The sequence below is a fragment of the Terrapene carolina genome, unplaced genomic scaffold (assembly GCF_002925995.2).
Source record: "Terrapene carolina triunguis isolate 2854851 unplaced genomic scaffold, T_m_triunguis-2.0 Scaffold406, whole genome shotgun sequence".
NCBI classification, from domain to species: domain Eukaryota; kingdom Metazoa; phylum Chordata; order Testudines; family Emydidae; genus Terrapene; species Terrapene triunguis.
In genome coordinates, this window is record NW_020664757.1 from 3,172,519 (window position 1) to 3,188,065 (window position 15,547).

Genomic DNA, 15,547 nt, shown 5'->3' on the forward strand with positions numbered 1-15,547 from the left:
ATGTAAGTGACAAGCGAATGTGCCTCATATTCTTTCAATTCTCTGTTTGACTGGCCATTTGGTGTCTTGCTATGAATTAGCCCTTGAAAGAAATCCCTTGCTATGGATGTCAGTGTGTCTGATCTTAAACAATATCAATACTGGTAATCATGTCACCATGTTGGGGAAGCCGGGTCTACAGGTTCCATGCAAGTGGAAGTAGGAGCAGAATCAGAAATTCTGATCTGAGATACCACAATGATGAGCTCGGTACACAAAGATCAGTGCGGAGACCATGACTTACTATAGCTCTCTGAATATCTGTAGGCACTATAAAAAAATAAATAAAATAATAATTTTACCTGGAGAGCTATGAAATGCATGACAAGATATTTTGTCACAAAGCAAAATTAATCTCTGCAAAATATCTGCTAAAAGGCGTATAACATTGTAGTATTATTCACAGCAGGAACTTTATAAGCAGAAGTGAAACAGTTTTGAAACACCAGTAGTCACTGACATTATTAGCACATTTTACTTAATTATATTACTTTGACCTATCCATCTGTAGTATGTACTACAGATAGACAGACAGATAAAAACTGCATATTTTCTTACAAAAAAGGTGATATTACAAGAGAAATAATACATCTGTTTTATAAACAAAGTAGTAAAAATACAAAATTCAGATTTTTTTTTGTAAGAATGTATTGCTTTAAAAACAAGTCGCTTTAAACTAAGAGAGTCCATTCACATGCATAAGTTATTCACGTGGAAGTGCTTGCAGGACTGGGTACTTGTGTAGCTTAGAATCTAAAATATTTATATGGTCCTTATCACTGCATATTTGAATTCCATACACTAGATGTCCGTAGTATTCTGTTATTTGATTTCCCCATGTTTGGCAGTCTTTGCTTACTGTGTTTTTTGTTTGGGTTTTGTTTTTTGTTCCACTTACAATTCATTGTCATTGTCTGAGTTATTGTAGTAAGTCTTGCAGCACACTCTGAAAATGGTCTGGCTTGAACTAGTCTCATCTCCTTTGATGGGTCATTCCACAGTTCAAGCACTTTCACATAAAAAACACCTTATCTATAAAACTCAAGAATGTCCCTGGGATATTGTAGATTGTGTTGTTCTACAGGAGAACAGCTGCCTCAGTGGGTCAAGAGAAATAGAAGTTATCTGTAACCAGTTTTTTGAGACAGACTCTGCATATTCATACTCTTCGGGGGCAGCCTAGATGATTGAAACTTCTCATAGCAATGTCATTGGAGTGCTCATTTGCCTCCTCCTGCTCCTCCCTTTAGAGTTCCTGAATGTTCTGAGGATAAAGCTATAAAAGGGAGCATGGCACCTGCTATTGTCTGAGTTTCTTCCATTGTCACTGCAGTGATTTTATTAGGACTCTGAGGAAGAGAGAAAGGTGGGTGGGGAGTGTGTATATGCAGAGTCAACCGTGAAAAACTCATCACAAGTAAGAAGTCTTCACTTCTTTTTGAGTGTCCTCTGCATATTCCCTCTCTTTGGCTAGTTTGGCAAATAGTACCCCATCAATGGGTGGTGGGAGTCAGTGTCCTAATTAGATATAGATTCAAGCACTGCACTACCAAACTGAGCATCTGATTTGAACAGTAGGGCCCACATTTTTAAAGGTATTTAAGCATTACTGCACTTCTGTAGGTAGAAGTCCAAGGCTCAACAGATATTCCAGAAAGTAGAGCTTCCTGTCCTCTCTGGATGCATGGGGCTTCTGACAGAAGACAGATAAGTGTATGACCTGGTTCAGATGGAATCCTAAGATTACTTTTGGAATGAATTTAGAATGTTACCTGAAGGAAACCTTATCCTTATGAAACACCATACAGGGAGGGTTCATCATAAGGGACTCTGCTCACCTACTCTTCTGGCTGAGGTGATTGCAACCAGAAAAGCAACTTTCATAGGTAGATGAGTGAAGTAACATGAGGCTAAATGTTTGAATGGGGAATTCATTAATGCTGACAGGACGAGAATTGAGGTGACGTATTGGGGTAGGTTTCAGCATCAGAAGAAAGATTCTGGTAGGAGTCCCCATTGAATAATGCTCCAAACAGCTGAGTTGCATACTTCCCACTCATTGTCTTTGGAGAAATGTCTGCTGAGGCTGTCTGCCAGAGCGCTCTGCATCTCTAGAAGGTGTACTGCCTAGAGGCAGATGCATCAATTCCATATATTGACAGCCTTTATGTAAAGAAGGGTGGACCTTGCTCCTTCATATTTGTTGATATAATAAACAGTTTGCCACATTGTCCAACATAACCTAAACATGCAGTGTCTGGATGGATGGATAAAAACATTGCAAGCTTCAGGCACTTTGTGCAACCTAGTAGGGAGGAGTCCATAATTAACCTTTTTGTGGGTGGTGGATGATGAAGAGAAGCACTATGCACATTATCTTCAGGTTTTCCTGCCCAGGTGAGTGCTGTCAAAAGCCAGTGGAGAACCAAGAACAACTTCTCCAGATTGCGCTTGCTTGGCAAATAGATTGTCTGCAACCACGTATGTAGACATCACAGACAAAGTCTCGCAAAAGGAGTCACATATATAATGAGGCCATGTGGCCTATGAGGACAAGACAGGATCGTACTGTCATCTGAGGGCTCAATCAAAGTTGAGAGATGAGGTCCTTCATAGCTTGGAACTGGCACTGAGGTAGGTATGCTTTGGCCACATTTGAATCCAAGATCACTCCCATAAAGTCTATAGTCTATGTGGGAGCTAACGTGAACTTTTCTGCTTTTACTTTTTACTTTTCTTCTTTCACTCCTATAATTGTAGGGGTCAGATTAGGGACAGAGTTGCAACTTGTACTTCCTGGCATGACTTTCTCACAACCAGTCAGTCTTCTAGGTACAGGAACATTGATGTGTCCCGATGACACAGCTACGCTGCCACTACCGACAAGTCCTTTGTGAAGACTTGCTGAGCTGTCAAGAGGTGGAAGGGGAGCACTCTGTATTGGTAATGATGATAAATCACAGGAATTTCCTGTGTGCAGGGTGGATATCTATGTGAAAATAAGCATCCTTTAAATTGAGAGCTGTAAACCAAGTACTCTAGTTTAGTGAGAGGATTATAGAGGCCAGAGTGATCATTCTGAATCTCAGGTGAAGGATGAAGACATTAAACTGTTTGAAATCTAGTATGGGCCTCCAGCCTCCTTCTTCTTGGGGATAAGGAAATAACTTTAGTAAGATTCTTTCCCCTTGTGTTGGAATGGTTCTGGCTTTATGGCTTCCAGATGGAGCAGAGAATCTACTCCCTGTCTGAGCATCTCTTGTGAGAGGAGTCCCTAGAGAGGGATGAGGGAGAGGGTTTTAAAGGGGGAATGGACGGAAACTTTATTATATAACTAGTGGTGATGGTTTCCAGAACCCATTTGTCTGATGTTTTATAGTGCCATGCCGAGGATAAGGTGGCTGTCACTGAGGGTATGGGAATCCGGTACAGGTAGATTTAGCAGGAGGACTCTTTTACAGCTCTTGACAGTGCTGTCAAAGGCTTATTCAGTGGGAGACTGGGCCTGGAAGGAGAACAAAGGGGGAATGTTCTGCTTACTGTACTGTATTCTTTGGTGTTTTCTAGGAAGCTCATAGCTTTCTGCTTGTAAAAGGGTCAAGTGGCTGCTGTTGTCAGTAAGACTGAGGCTTAGGGCATTTCATCTGTGGTGCAGGGGGAGAATTTCCTTTGAAGGACAAATCCGCCACACTTTTTGGGAAATCTAGAGGATCAGAGCCACAAAGCCTGTCTCATGACTACAGATGTTGCCACCAAGCAGGAGGCTGTATCAGCTGCATCTACTGAAGCCTGGAAGGCAGACCTGGCTATCAATATACCCTCTTCAATGACTATGTGAAAGTGAAGTTTGTGTTCTGGAGGCAGCTAGTTGATGAATTTAGAGACCTTATTATAATTAATAAAAGCATACTTTGCCATTAAAACCGGTAGATTACTGTGCAGAACTGTAAAGTGTCAGAAATGAAGTTATTTTCCCTAAAGAGGTCTAGATGTTTGTCTCCCTATCTGTGAGTGCAGATCTGTGTTGGTGTTGCTTGTTCCTTTTGGGTGACAGGCTGCACCACTAAAGAGTCTGGAGCAGGGTGTAAGAAACAGTATTATGCCCCTTTAGACAGTACAAAATACTTCTTCTCCATTCTTTTTGGAGTGGAAGCATAGGTGGCTGGAGTATGCCAGACCATTTTGGCTGGCTCTAAGATAGCCTCACAGATTGGCAATGCCACCTTACTATGACCCAAGCTCTGGAGGATATCCAGTAATTTATGATATCCTGTATTTCTTCCATGAGGATCTAGAGTGATTTTTCTTAGAAGATCCTGGCATTGTCTATAGTTGTCTGCTGGTGACAGTGAGGCTGATGAGACCTACACACCTAGTGAGGATGATGATAACCCCGCGGTCAGATTGTCTCTCTTCCTTGGAGTGTTCCAGAGTGGGTTGGGATTCTTCCCCATGTGTGGATATATGCCTTGACTCTTTTTCTGTATTCAGGATGTCTCATATAAGGACCCCAGGAACTCCATTAAAGCCATTGAGAGGGATCACAGAGGTAATGGTGGGAGGTAATGGTCCCTCCGAGGAACTGGGTAGTCTCTCCTGTGGGAGTGGGAAGGTGCCCATTAAATCTTAGAGCCTCTGTTGGGGCCGACTTCCCACCTTGATAAGACCTGTGAAGCTCTCCCACTGACCCCAGATTCAATGGAGGAGTACAAATCCTCTGTGTGGACAGGCAGGACCATCAGTACTGGTGGTGGTCTTACTATGGCTCAGCTGGTAGATGGCACTACTGAATGATGAACCAATAGTGTAGGCAAGGACCAGATCTGACACTACTGGCAACTCTGAGTCTGCAGAGATTGTAGGGTACTCTGGGATAGTGTATCTGACCTTATTGCTGGGGTACAAACAGTACACACCCTTGGCGGTGCTGGTGGTGCCAGTTTTGGGTGAATGGCAGTTCTTGGTATCAACAACTCCTCCTCCCTGCAAACTGGTACCATTGGTGGAGGAGGCATCCACTTGCTCCTTTCCCTTACTGGTACCGAGAATGGTTTCACTCCTTCAGCAGTTGACATTCACAGGGCATTTTTGGTTCTCAGCGCTGAGAAACTGGTCCCTTGGCTCCTTGTGAGCGCCTGACACACATGTAGCTGGGCACAGAATATCACCTGAGTCAGAAGGGGTCTGGGAAGAAGTCCTTTTCTTAGATGAGGACTTAGAGCGAGATTTCTCACATTTATTCTTATGAGAGAATTTACCCGTACCCTATTCATGTTTGCTTTGTTTGCTAAAGTCCTTCACTTTGCTCTCAGCAGTTCTGGAGCTGGAGACAACCGTGCTCGAAGGGGCACTTCTCGACACTTCTGCCTGATATAGAGGGGGTCTTATGGGTTGGATCAAGGCCTCATTGAGCAATCCATCAGGAATCTTCTAAGTCTGAAATTACGGGATTTATGGATTCGGTGAGGGAAGGAGCAGCAGATATTATACATAGAGGGGATGTGAGCTTCCGCAAGGCAATACAGTCAAGTGGTTGTCGCTGACCAGGAAGGTCTGGGGGCAGATCACACAGATCTTGAATCCTGGGGTCTTGGGCATACTAGGTACTCTGCACAGGGAAGTGTGAGAGAGGGCAGGGATATTCCAGACCTCTGGCTTCTAAACCTATCTCTAACCCTAGAATAAACTTATATAAAAGAGCAGGCCAAACTATTTACAACTGCTTACACTAAAATAAAGAATGTTAGCTAAAGCTGCGGATACTAGACAAGCTCTGCCTCAGACCACAGGCGATAGAAAGGAAATAGAGAGGTCGTTGGTCTGCACCACTCCTTATAGCCTTGGTTTGGAACATGAGGAGGAGAAGGGCACAGGCGCAGACCAAAGGACTCTGCTAGTGAACAATCTTCAGGTCTCAGGCATGTGAAGCGCATGTGCACCTTGAGTGAATACATACAGAGACCATAACTTGAAGGAGAATGTTGTCGTCTGTCTCGGCACAGACATTAAGAAATGGATGATTACAAAAAACTGAACTATCCTCTCATCCATGCAGGTGGTGTCTCCAAGTCAAATTTGAGGTATGCTCGATGAACACCCAGGGGACAGTTTACACCATCACTAACAATACTGTATTTGTTCTGAGGATAAACAGTGGTGTGAATCTTTCATTTTTGTAAGCACTATATTTAAAGGGAAAAAAGATCCTCCCAGAGATAATAAAGTAGACATACAGTACTAAAGATTTTCACTGAGGAATCTTACCTTGTTGAATTAGAAACTGAGTGGTAGGAACTAAGTCTGTCCAGGGTGCAAAGTCACCTGTTTGTAAATCCACAAAATACTCAAAGATAACCCTGTCTCCAGCTGGGAACTGAATGCCTGTGAAGTTGTAAACAGATATTGAAGCAGAGAGACAAATCCTTAGCTGGTGCACATTAGAATTTGATGTCAAAGAGTTATGACAATTTACACCAGCTGAGGATCTGCCCAGAAAATTTAGAGATTTCATATTGTTCAACTGCCTCTAAGTGTGGTGATGTAAAGCTAAACAACTGAACAATAGTCAATATAGCTTATTTCTCAAAGAAATGAAATATGTGTACATATATTTCTAGATTTTTAAAAAACACTTTAATCATCTCTCCTTCTTACCACTCATTGCAAGGTCAAAAATACATTTTGATTATCTCTAAGGGTATGCCACACTGAAAAAAACCCCATGGCAGCGAGTCTCAGAGCCTTGTCTACTGTCTTGGGCTCATGCTATGGGACTAAAATAGCAGTGTAGACATGCTTGCTCAGGCTGAAGCCTGAGCTCTGAAATCTGGAAAGGGAGGTGGATCTCAGAGCCTGGGCTTCAGCCCAAGTGGGAATGTCTACACTGCTATTTTTAGCCCCATAGTGCAAGTCTTGCAAACCAAAGGCACCAGACTGGGGCACTGATGGTATGTTTACACTATAATTACAAACCTGTGGCTGGCCGATGCCAGCTGATTCATGCTCACAGGGCTCAGGCCAAGGGGCTATTTAGTTATGGTGTAGACATTCGGGCTCGGGCTGGAGCCCAGGCTCTAGGACCCTGTGAGGTGGCATGGTTCCAGAGCTTGGGCTGCAGCCTGAGCCCAAATGTCTACACCACCATTAAACAGTCCCTTAGCACAATCCCAAGCCAGCTACCACAGGCCAGCCATGGGGGTCTAATTGCAGTGTATATGTATCCTGCCACAAGTGTTTCTTTGCAGTGTAGACATACTCTAAATGAATGAGCCTTCTAAATTTAAACTGACTAGCAACTCTGGAACTACATGTATTTTCTGCTGCTTTGTGAACAGTTTTTCAGCAATCAGCCAAAGTGGAAATCATGGCTGGCCTACCCTGACAACTTCACCTCTCCCAATCACAGTATTATTAATGACTCTGACTTTGTCTGAATATGATAATTACACAAATTATTTTTGGGAGAAAATCTGGGACTTTGAAAACAGATAATTATTCAGCTAGTTTGATCTTCTTTAGTTTTTTAGTACTAAACATTTTAGAAAATGTACAAAACCATATATATAATATGTGGCTTTTAAGTCCAAACATGAAATTTTTTTATTTATAAGATTTGGTTCTAAAAATTCAAACTAATTATAATAGAAATACCATAAAATTAATGAATGGTATGTAGTATACTACATATAGCAAAACTTACCAATAGGTGATTCTCCTTCAAATATATCACGAACAAAGTTACTGAAACCACGTGTTACAGTTACAAGAGACTCATCTTTGGTATTTATGCCAATCAGAGACTCTTCCTCATAATCAGTCTCTCGTCTTAAAACTCCTCCAACTGCCCAAGTAAATGCAAAGACATACAGTTTCTCTAACAATGATGGCAATTTATCAGGATACTTTTCCAAAAACCATTTCTGATCTTCCCTGGGATCAATGAGAAAGAAGTAAGTTCAGTAATATTATAACAGGCTATTACTATTGTAGTCAACTGCTTCATTGCAAGTAATTAATTTATATGTTATAAATTGTTAATATGCACCAAGTAGGTTTATAAACATAAGGACTGGTAGGGTGACATTTTCAAAAGACATGCATGGTTACTAATAGCCAAGTGGCATGCAACATATTACACACTTGTTGAGTACCAGACGGTAAATAATTCTGTAGTACTGCTGCCAAGGGTTCTCAAAAAGCCCCAGTAAGACATGATATGTTAAAAGTATTACTCCACTTTTTCTAATACACTGTGAGGTGCTGTTTCAGTGTGAGACTGTGGTCTAACATAATTCCAAGATACAGTAGTTTGGCTGGTGGTCATGAATGGGTTGAGGGACACAGAACACGATCACACGTGTTCACTAAATAATTATTCTGGAGGAATGCACAAGAGACCGTCCTTATTGGGGCTCAGGTATAAAGTTCAGATCGTTCTCTAAATTCTTGAATTAAAGAAAACTGTAAACAATCATCTAGTTAGTTTCATCCAACATCTCAGTTTGCGCAGCCAGGCAGATATCACTAGTATACACACACTTTGAGGTTGTAGTTTGGAAAAGATTTGACATGCAGACATTAAACAAAGTTAGGGCCAACATAGAACCTTGTGGTAGCCTGTTCTTTAAGATGCAAGGAAAACTAATGTTATTTGCCAACTCCTAATTATCCAATTTGAATTAATGCACTGTTTATCAAGGGGTTTGTCTTTTCTTGAAAGAATAATGGCTCATTGTTAACAAATCTAAATCCATTGGCTGACCTTTTCTTTTCTACTGGGGCCTTTGCAATTAGTGCTTTGGCTTCAACTGTCAGTTTAGAGCTGAGATACTGGGTCTGGGACACTTTTGAAGTACCTGCAACAGAGTCCTGACGTTCAACACCTAAAAAAAAAGTCAGAAGACATCATTTGACATATGTATGAAATAAGTTTATAAGATTACACAAACTACAGTTGTACTAATTTTAGTTTGCTAGGCAATCAACTTTGAAACTTCTCATTTGCATTACAAATTTTATGGAATGTCAAAAGGCAACTGCTTTGAAGATGTTGGATTGACATTGGAACTATGTTTTACCAAATAATTTTGTATGACTTGATCATAATTTACTCTAGAAAATAATTCAAATGACTGACTGCAGTGAAAGGTCCTTTTTTGCTTCTACCAACACAGGAATAGAAAAAAAAATGTTCTACCTAATTGATGTACACATAAAACATAAACAACATTCTACACATATGAAATCTTTCAGCTTTCTGTTCTTCCTCTGTACCTATAAGTCTGGATGCATTGCTAGGTTACTAGTAACTCTTACAGAATATGGTGCCCTTTGTGGAAAGGACAGATAAGATGGAGAATCAGAAGACATGGAGAATGGGTGACAAGAAGCTCATCTACTTAACTACTTCTGCTCTTAGGAAGCACTACAACCAGTAACTGTGGAGCTGGTTGTTCCTCTGTAGGAAAGCAGGTGGTTAAGACATTGGGGGATGACTGAGCTCATAAGTCAGAATCAAGAATGCTAGGCATGAGTTATTCTGAAGATTGACAATATACTGTGCAGAGTCAGGTCATTAGGGAATCAGAGGTGGTAGTTGAACTTTATCCATTTTAATTTTAGTGGTGTTAGTTAACAAGAATAGCATTAACTAGTATCAGATTTTTCTTTACCATACAATTGGTTGTATAATTGTAATAATTTTTTTTCTCAGACTGATAGGAGTTCATTTGGATTAACAAGGACTGAAGACAAATAAAGTTGAATCATAGCATACATAGGTTTCTTTATGAGTAAAATTCACTTAGGAGAGTAAGGGACAAAAATAGCCCCCAATGTAGCATAATTGCAATGGAACTACACAGAGGACACTGGGGGACTCCGCACTCCCTGCATGCACCAAAGCACGGGGCTCTGTGCCAGCTCCACATACAGACTTGCCATGTGAGGCAAGATGGTGAATTCACTATCACTTGGAACATTTAAAATGAGAACAGATATATTTTAAATATATGCTTTATTTCAGCTTCTGGGAGAAATTCTATGACCTGTATGTGCAGGGGCTCAGGATGTATGGTCATAGGGTCTGTTCTGGCCTTGAAATCTGTAAGGTTATGAGTCAACCTGTTCATTCCCTTCTTTCATGGGCTATGGGGAGAACAGGATTGACTGCACTGCCCTTAATGTGCTCATAATACTTGCAGTTCTGCATTAAAATAATCTGCTGAAATTCCCCCCACCCCCAGTGCACAATTGATATATTCTGTGCCCATTTTCTTCTGAGTCATCAGAGATTGGCCACAGCAGAAGACAGGGCACTGGATGAGGTAGAGCAGTGTTCTGAAATGGTACAGTTAATTCTCTTTCTAAATGCCTTTCTGGTGTGTCTTCATCAAATGCTTAGGTGCATATTGATCACCAGATATGGGATTGGGAAGGAATTTTCTCCAAGGTCAGATTGGCAAGGGCCTTGAGTTTCTTCTACCTTCCTCTGTAGCACGTGGCATGGTTTGCCTGCTGGGATTATCTTGCCATATCTCACCTAATCATTTCCCTGCCACTGCAGGCACCTCAGGCATTGGTGGCACCTTGTTCTTTGACTGTGGTACACACAGTTTATCTAGACCAAAGTAGACCAAATAGAGGGGTGTCTCAGTGAAATATGGTGGCCTGTGACATACGGAAGGTCTGACTAGATTATCTGATGATCCCTTCTGGCCTTAAACTCTATGAAACTATGAAATATACTAATATTATGCTCTGTATTTCCTAGGGACTATAATATCCAACGTACTGTATGTTGCACCGAACTTGTATTATTTACCAATTACATATCTGTTAGAATTTTATTAAATGATTGAAATAATATAAAAACCTAATCTCTGGTTTCCAAAAAGATAATAAAAGAACAACAAAAAAAGTCTACATCATTTCAAATACAACATATGTTTTCATATATATTAATCTAAATAGAATTTTTAAAGTATTTATATTTTAACTCTTCACCCAAACCAAACTAAAAAAGAACAATGTGAAATATTTACAGCTTATTAGAAATAAGTATGGAAAGAAAATACTTTATAATAGAGGCAAGTGTAAGTAGGGTCACAATTCTGTCATCTGTACTCATTCTGAATAATACTTCACTAAATAAATAGTTGCACTGATTTCTGTGTAATTATTTCAAGAATAATATACTTTTCAACATGAGCAAAGGTGGTAGAATCAGGCCTTAAGTGACAAAATTAAGGATGCTTACTTACTGTTACTACTGGAGGGTCTTTGAGATGTGTGGCCCCTATCTGTATTCCACACATGGGTTTTCATGCACACTATGCACCTGAATTCAGAGATTTTTAGTAAGCAGTGTCAGGTGGTCTGCACATGCACAGTTGTTCTCATGCTCTGAACCAGGAGTACAAAGGGCGGTGCAGACCAACACCTCTCCAGTTCCTCTTCTACTGCAAATCTAATTATGATCTGCAGCAGGGGTGACGGAAGGCGAGTAGTGGAATACAGACAGGTACCACATATCTCAAAGAACCTCCCGTAGTAACAAGTAAGTAATCTCCATTTCTTCTTCAAGTGATGGTCCCTATGTGAATTCCACATGTGGGAAATTAGTAAGCAGTGGTCAAACAGGAGGTGGATGAGAAGATGCAGACGTAATGACTGTCTGTAATATTGCTGTCCCTACAGTTATATCAGAAGTAGAAGACTCCATGTAGCGAGGCGGTGGGATACCCCACAGCCCCACAGAGGGACGAGCCTCCCCTAGCACCAACGTGGGCGGAGCCAGTGGGTCCTGCGCCTGCCCCCCAGAGGTCACAGCACAGGACAGGAAGTAGAAAAGCCCCGCTGCAGAGCTCACTTGAAAGCGAGCCGCCGGAGAGGCCAGATGCCTGTGGCCTAGCTCCGGGTTGGGAAACGCCGGCAGGCTGCGGCCGACCCGAGGACTGGCCGGGCCAGCCAAGCCTACCCCTCGCCAGCTACCCTGAGGAGCAGCCGAGCCTACCCCTAGCCAGCTACCCGGAGGAACTGGTGGTGCTGGAAACCGCCGAGGACACCGGCCAAACCCAGGTACCTTACGAGGGGGAGTCCGGAAGTAGCCCGGGGGCAGCCGACCCTGGCCTGGCCGCAGCAGGGCCAGAACCAATGTCAGTGTGTTGCGGTCAGGATCCCCACTGACACAGAAGCGAGTCTTCTGCCGCTGTTAGGGCCCCGGGCAGGGACGCAGTGGAGCAGGTGGGCCTGCGTCCCCCCTGCCACCCCACTCACGGGTGGCAGTCTCCCCCTCACACCAGACGCTCAGAAGCCTGAGCTCCTGACTGTTTGTTTGCTGCCCCGCCCTGACCTAGGGCCTGGGCTCATACTGAACTATTGGCTCAGCCCCTGCCTAAAGGCCTGAGCTCCTGACTGTGTGTTTGCTGCCCCGCCCTGACCCAGGGCCTGGGCTTCTACTGAACTATTGGCTCAGCCCCTGCCTAAAGGCCTGAGCGCTTGTTTGTTTACTGGCCAGCCCTGACCCAGGGCTTGGGCCCATAGCGAGCTATTGCGAGGCGGTGGGATACCTCACAGCCACGCGGAGGGACGAGCCTCGGCCGAGCCCTTCTACACTCCACCAAAGCGTAATGTCTTGTAAAGATGTGTAAGGAGCTCCAGATAGCTGCAATACCTATTTCCAGTAAAGGCAAGTCTTGCAGAGATGCCATAGAGATTGCTTGCACTCTGGTGGAATGGCCCCTCACCCCCTCTGCGGAGGAAATAAGAGCTAATTGGTAACAAACAATGTTGCAACCCAAGATCCATTTAGAGTCTCTCTGACCTCTTGAGTTCTCTGCTATGGCAATAAAAAAGCTAGGTGTCTTTTTAGTTGCTTTTGTTCTCTGTAGATAAAAGGTTAGTGCTCATCAGACGTCTAGAGAGTGAAGCCTCCTTGCCTCATCAGAGGCACATGGTTCTGGAAAAAAATATTGGTAAATGGATGGTTTGACTCATTTGAAACTCTGAAATTATTTTAGGGATGAATTTCGGGTGTAGGTGAAGAGAGATCATCTCTTTATGAAAGGCAATCTATGGTGGATTTGCCATGAGTGCTCCCAGCTTGGTCACCTTCTGGCAATTTTTATTGAGAGATGGGACATAGAGCATGTGGCTAAAGATTCGAAAGGAGATTTGATGAGAATCGAAAGAATGAAGTTGTGGTCCTTCACCACTGGTGGAAAGGATCTAATAAGTCCCTTCAAGAATCTAGTCATCTCAGGATGAATGAAGATAGTGTGTTCCTTGGTAGGAGAATGAAAAGCACTGATTACTGACAGATGAACCTGTGGGGAACTGACAGAGACACCCAATGTCTTAAAGGTGAATAGATATTTTAGAATAGCAGAGTTCTCGCTGGACCCTAGAGATAATTGGTGTGGTGACCAAGAGGAGAAACACTTCCACTTGGCTGAATAGCATCTCGTGGTAGAATTCTTCCTGCTTTGGTTGAGGATGGATTGAACCACCCTGGAACATAAGTGCTCTACCTCCGATGCCCATCCAAATGCCAGGCCTTGAGTTGTTGTGGCCCTGGGTTGGGATATATGATGGTGCCATTGTGTTGCATTAGCAGATCTGGAAATGGTTGGATGTTGATGGGCAGGCGGGTTGAAATCCTCAGGTGGTCTGAGAACCAGAACTGCCTCAGCTAGCTGGATGTGACGAGGATGACCCAAGCCCTGTCACAATGGATTTTCCAGAGGACTTGTAATACTAATGGCTTGGGAGAACAGGCATAACTGAGGTGGTCTGTCCAGAGTAACAGAAGGGAGCCCCCATTGAGAATGGAATTGTGAATCTAGCCCATTCATGGTCTGAGGAAAAATGTCTCCTGAGACCGTCTGCTAGGGAGTTCTGCATATTTGGTAGGCATACTGCTGAAACAGTTATGTGATTTCAGATACACCAGTTCCACAGGTTGACTGTCTCTATATGCAGAGGGAGATACCTTGTTCCCCTATTTGTTGACATAGAAGACAGTCATCATGTTGCCAATATTATCTGGATATGTCAGGATTGGATGAGTGGAAAGAAAGCATTGCAGGCCCAACAGACCTCTTTTAGTTCCAGCAGATTGATATGCAGGACGCTTGCCCATATGAGCTCCCTAACCTAAAATGGAGTCATCTGTGAAGCTAATCACCTTGGGTGTAGCTGTGAGGAAAGGAATTCCCATCCAAACTTTCTCTGGCTTTATCCTTGGGTAAGAGAGGCCAGAACCTTGGTCAGAATTGTTACTTTGGCACCGATGTTGTCTTTTTCTGGTGAGTAGATAGATTGAAGCCAGGTTTGTAGGCAATGGAGATGGAGCCTAGCAAATGGAGTAATGTGGATGCATGAGGCCATGTGGCCAAACATGGCAAGGCAAGTCTTGACTGTAGTCCAAGGTCTGAGGATGACCTCTTTTATTAGATCACCCAGGACACAGAATGTCTTGGTGAGGAGATAGGCTCACTCTAGAGCCATCCTGAAGGCATGTCAGAGGGCCAAAAAGCTTAAAATCTAAGGGATTTTTCTGAATGACTCGTTCTGGAGGCACAAGATTCAAAAGTGGTATAAATGGTATTTTTGTGGAAAAACTGTTATTTTCAAGCAGTTTAAGAGAGTAATGCAAACAGTGGAAAGTATTTTTTAAACTCTAGACATGTAAGTGGCTGAGTCATTTTAGTTTTGCCCAGTCTTGAGGAAACAAGTGTGTGAATACAAACTAATTAGATGGGTCATTATATGCTCAACATCAAAGAATCAAACACCTATGAAAGGAAAAATGATTTTAAATTAATTTTAAAATGTATTTACTCACTGTGACAGAAGAGTCCATTTTTGCTCATTATATCAATAAAAGCACCAAGGATTCTGCAGAGATTCATTACAATTCCCAACTGCTGCACGGGAAATGGCTGCATTTTCTTGTGTTTATCTAAAAAATTTAGTCCTTTTTTTATACTTTTTTCAAATAAACTTTCAAGACACTCCGAGCCACTTTGTGTAATTATTCTGGAAGCTTTTAACAGCCATGTCTTTACATAAGGTTCCCATCCCAGATTACTTGGGTCCTGTTAATTAAATCAAATGAGTTGTATAGTCTTTACAATAGATCTTGAGAAATGTGTTTGTGCTATACAGACTATAAAGATGGAGGCTTATCATTTTTGCACTGGCTTCAAAATGAGCAAGATGGGCATAAACAGGGAATCAGACCCCTAACTACTAATAATCATTGCATTCTCATTACTCCCCCCCACCCCAGAGCAAGTGGTCAGAAAGGACAGGGAACATGCAGAGACTTGGCTCCAACCACACTACTCACTGGCTACTGTAGCTAAACTGACATTGAGGGTGCAGAGACTTGCTGCCCATACACAGCAGCAGCAAAATTACTCCCCCACTACATAGCAAAAAGGAAGCAGGGCAGGAATTTGTGATTCACAGCTGTATCCCTGAGCATAGTGCCTCCTGGTGCTAC

The 15,547-nt window shown here is 42.5% G+C and overlaps 1 protein-coding gene across 1 annotated transcript in view; it reads right to left on the reverse strand.

Moving 5' to 3' along the window:
* The window catches only part of DNAH14 (dynein axonemal heavy chain 14), a 439,459-nt gene that overhangs the window by 190,602 nt on the left and 233,310 nt on the right, over positions 1-15,547 (reverse strand). The window contains 4 exon segments of the mRNA XM_029912981.1: positions 6,304-6,420; positions 7,739-7,983; positions 8,801-8,921; positions 14,885-15,137. Of these exon segments, the coding sequence (XP_029768841.1) occupies positions 6,304-6,420; positions 7,739-7,983; positions 8,801-8,921; positions 14,885-15,137 (736 nt within the window).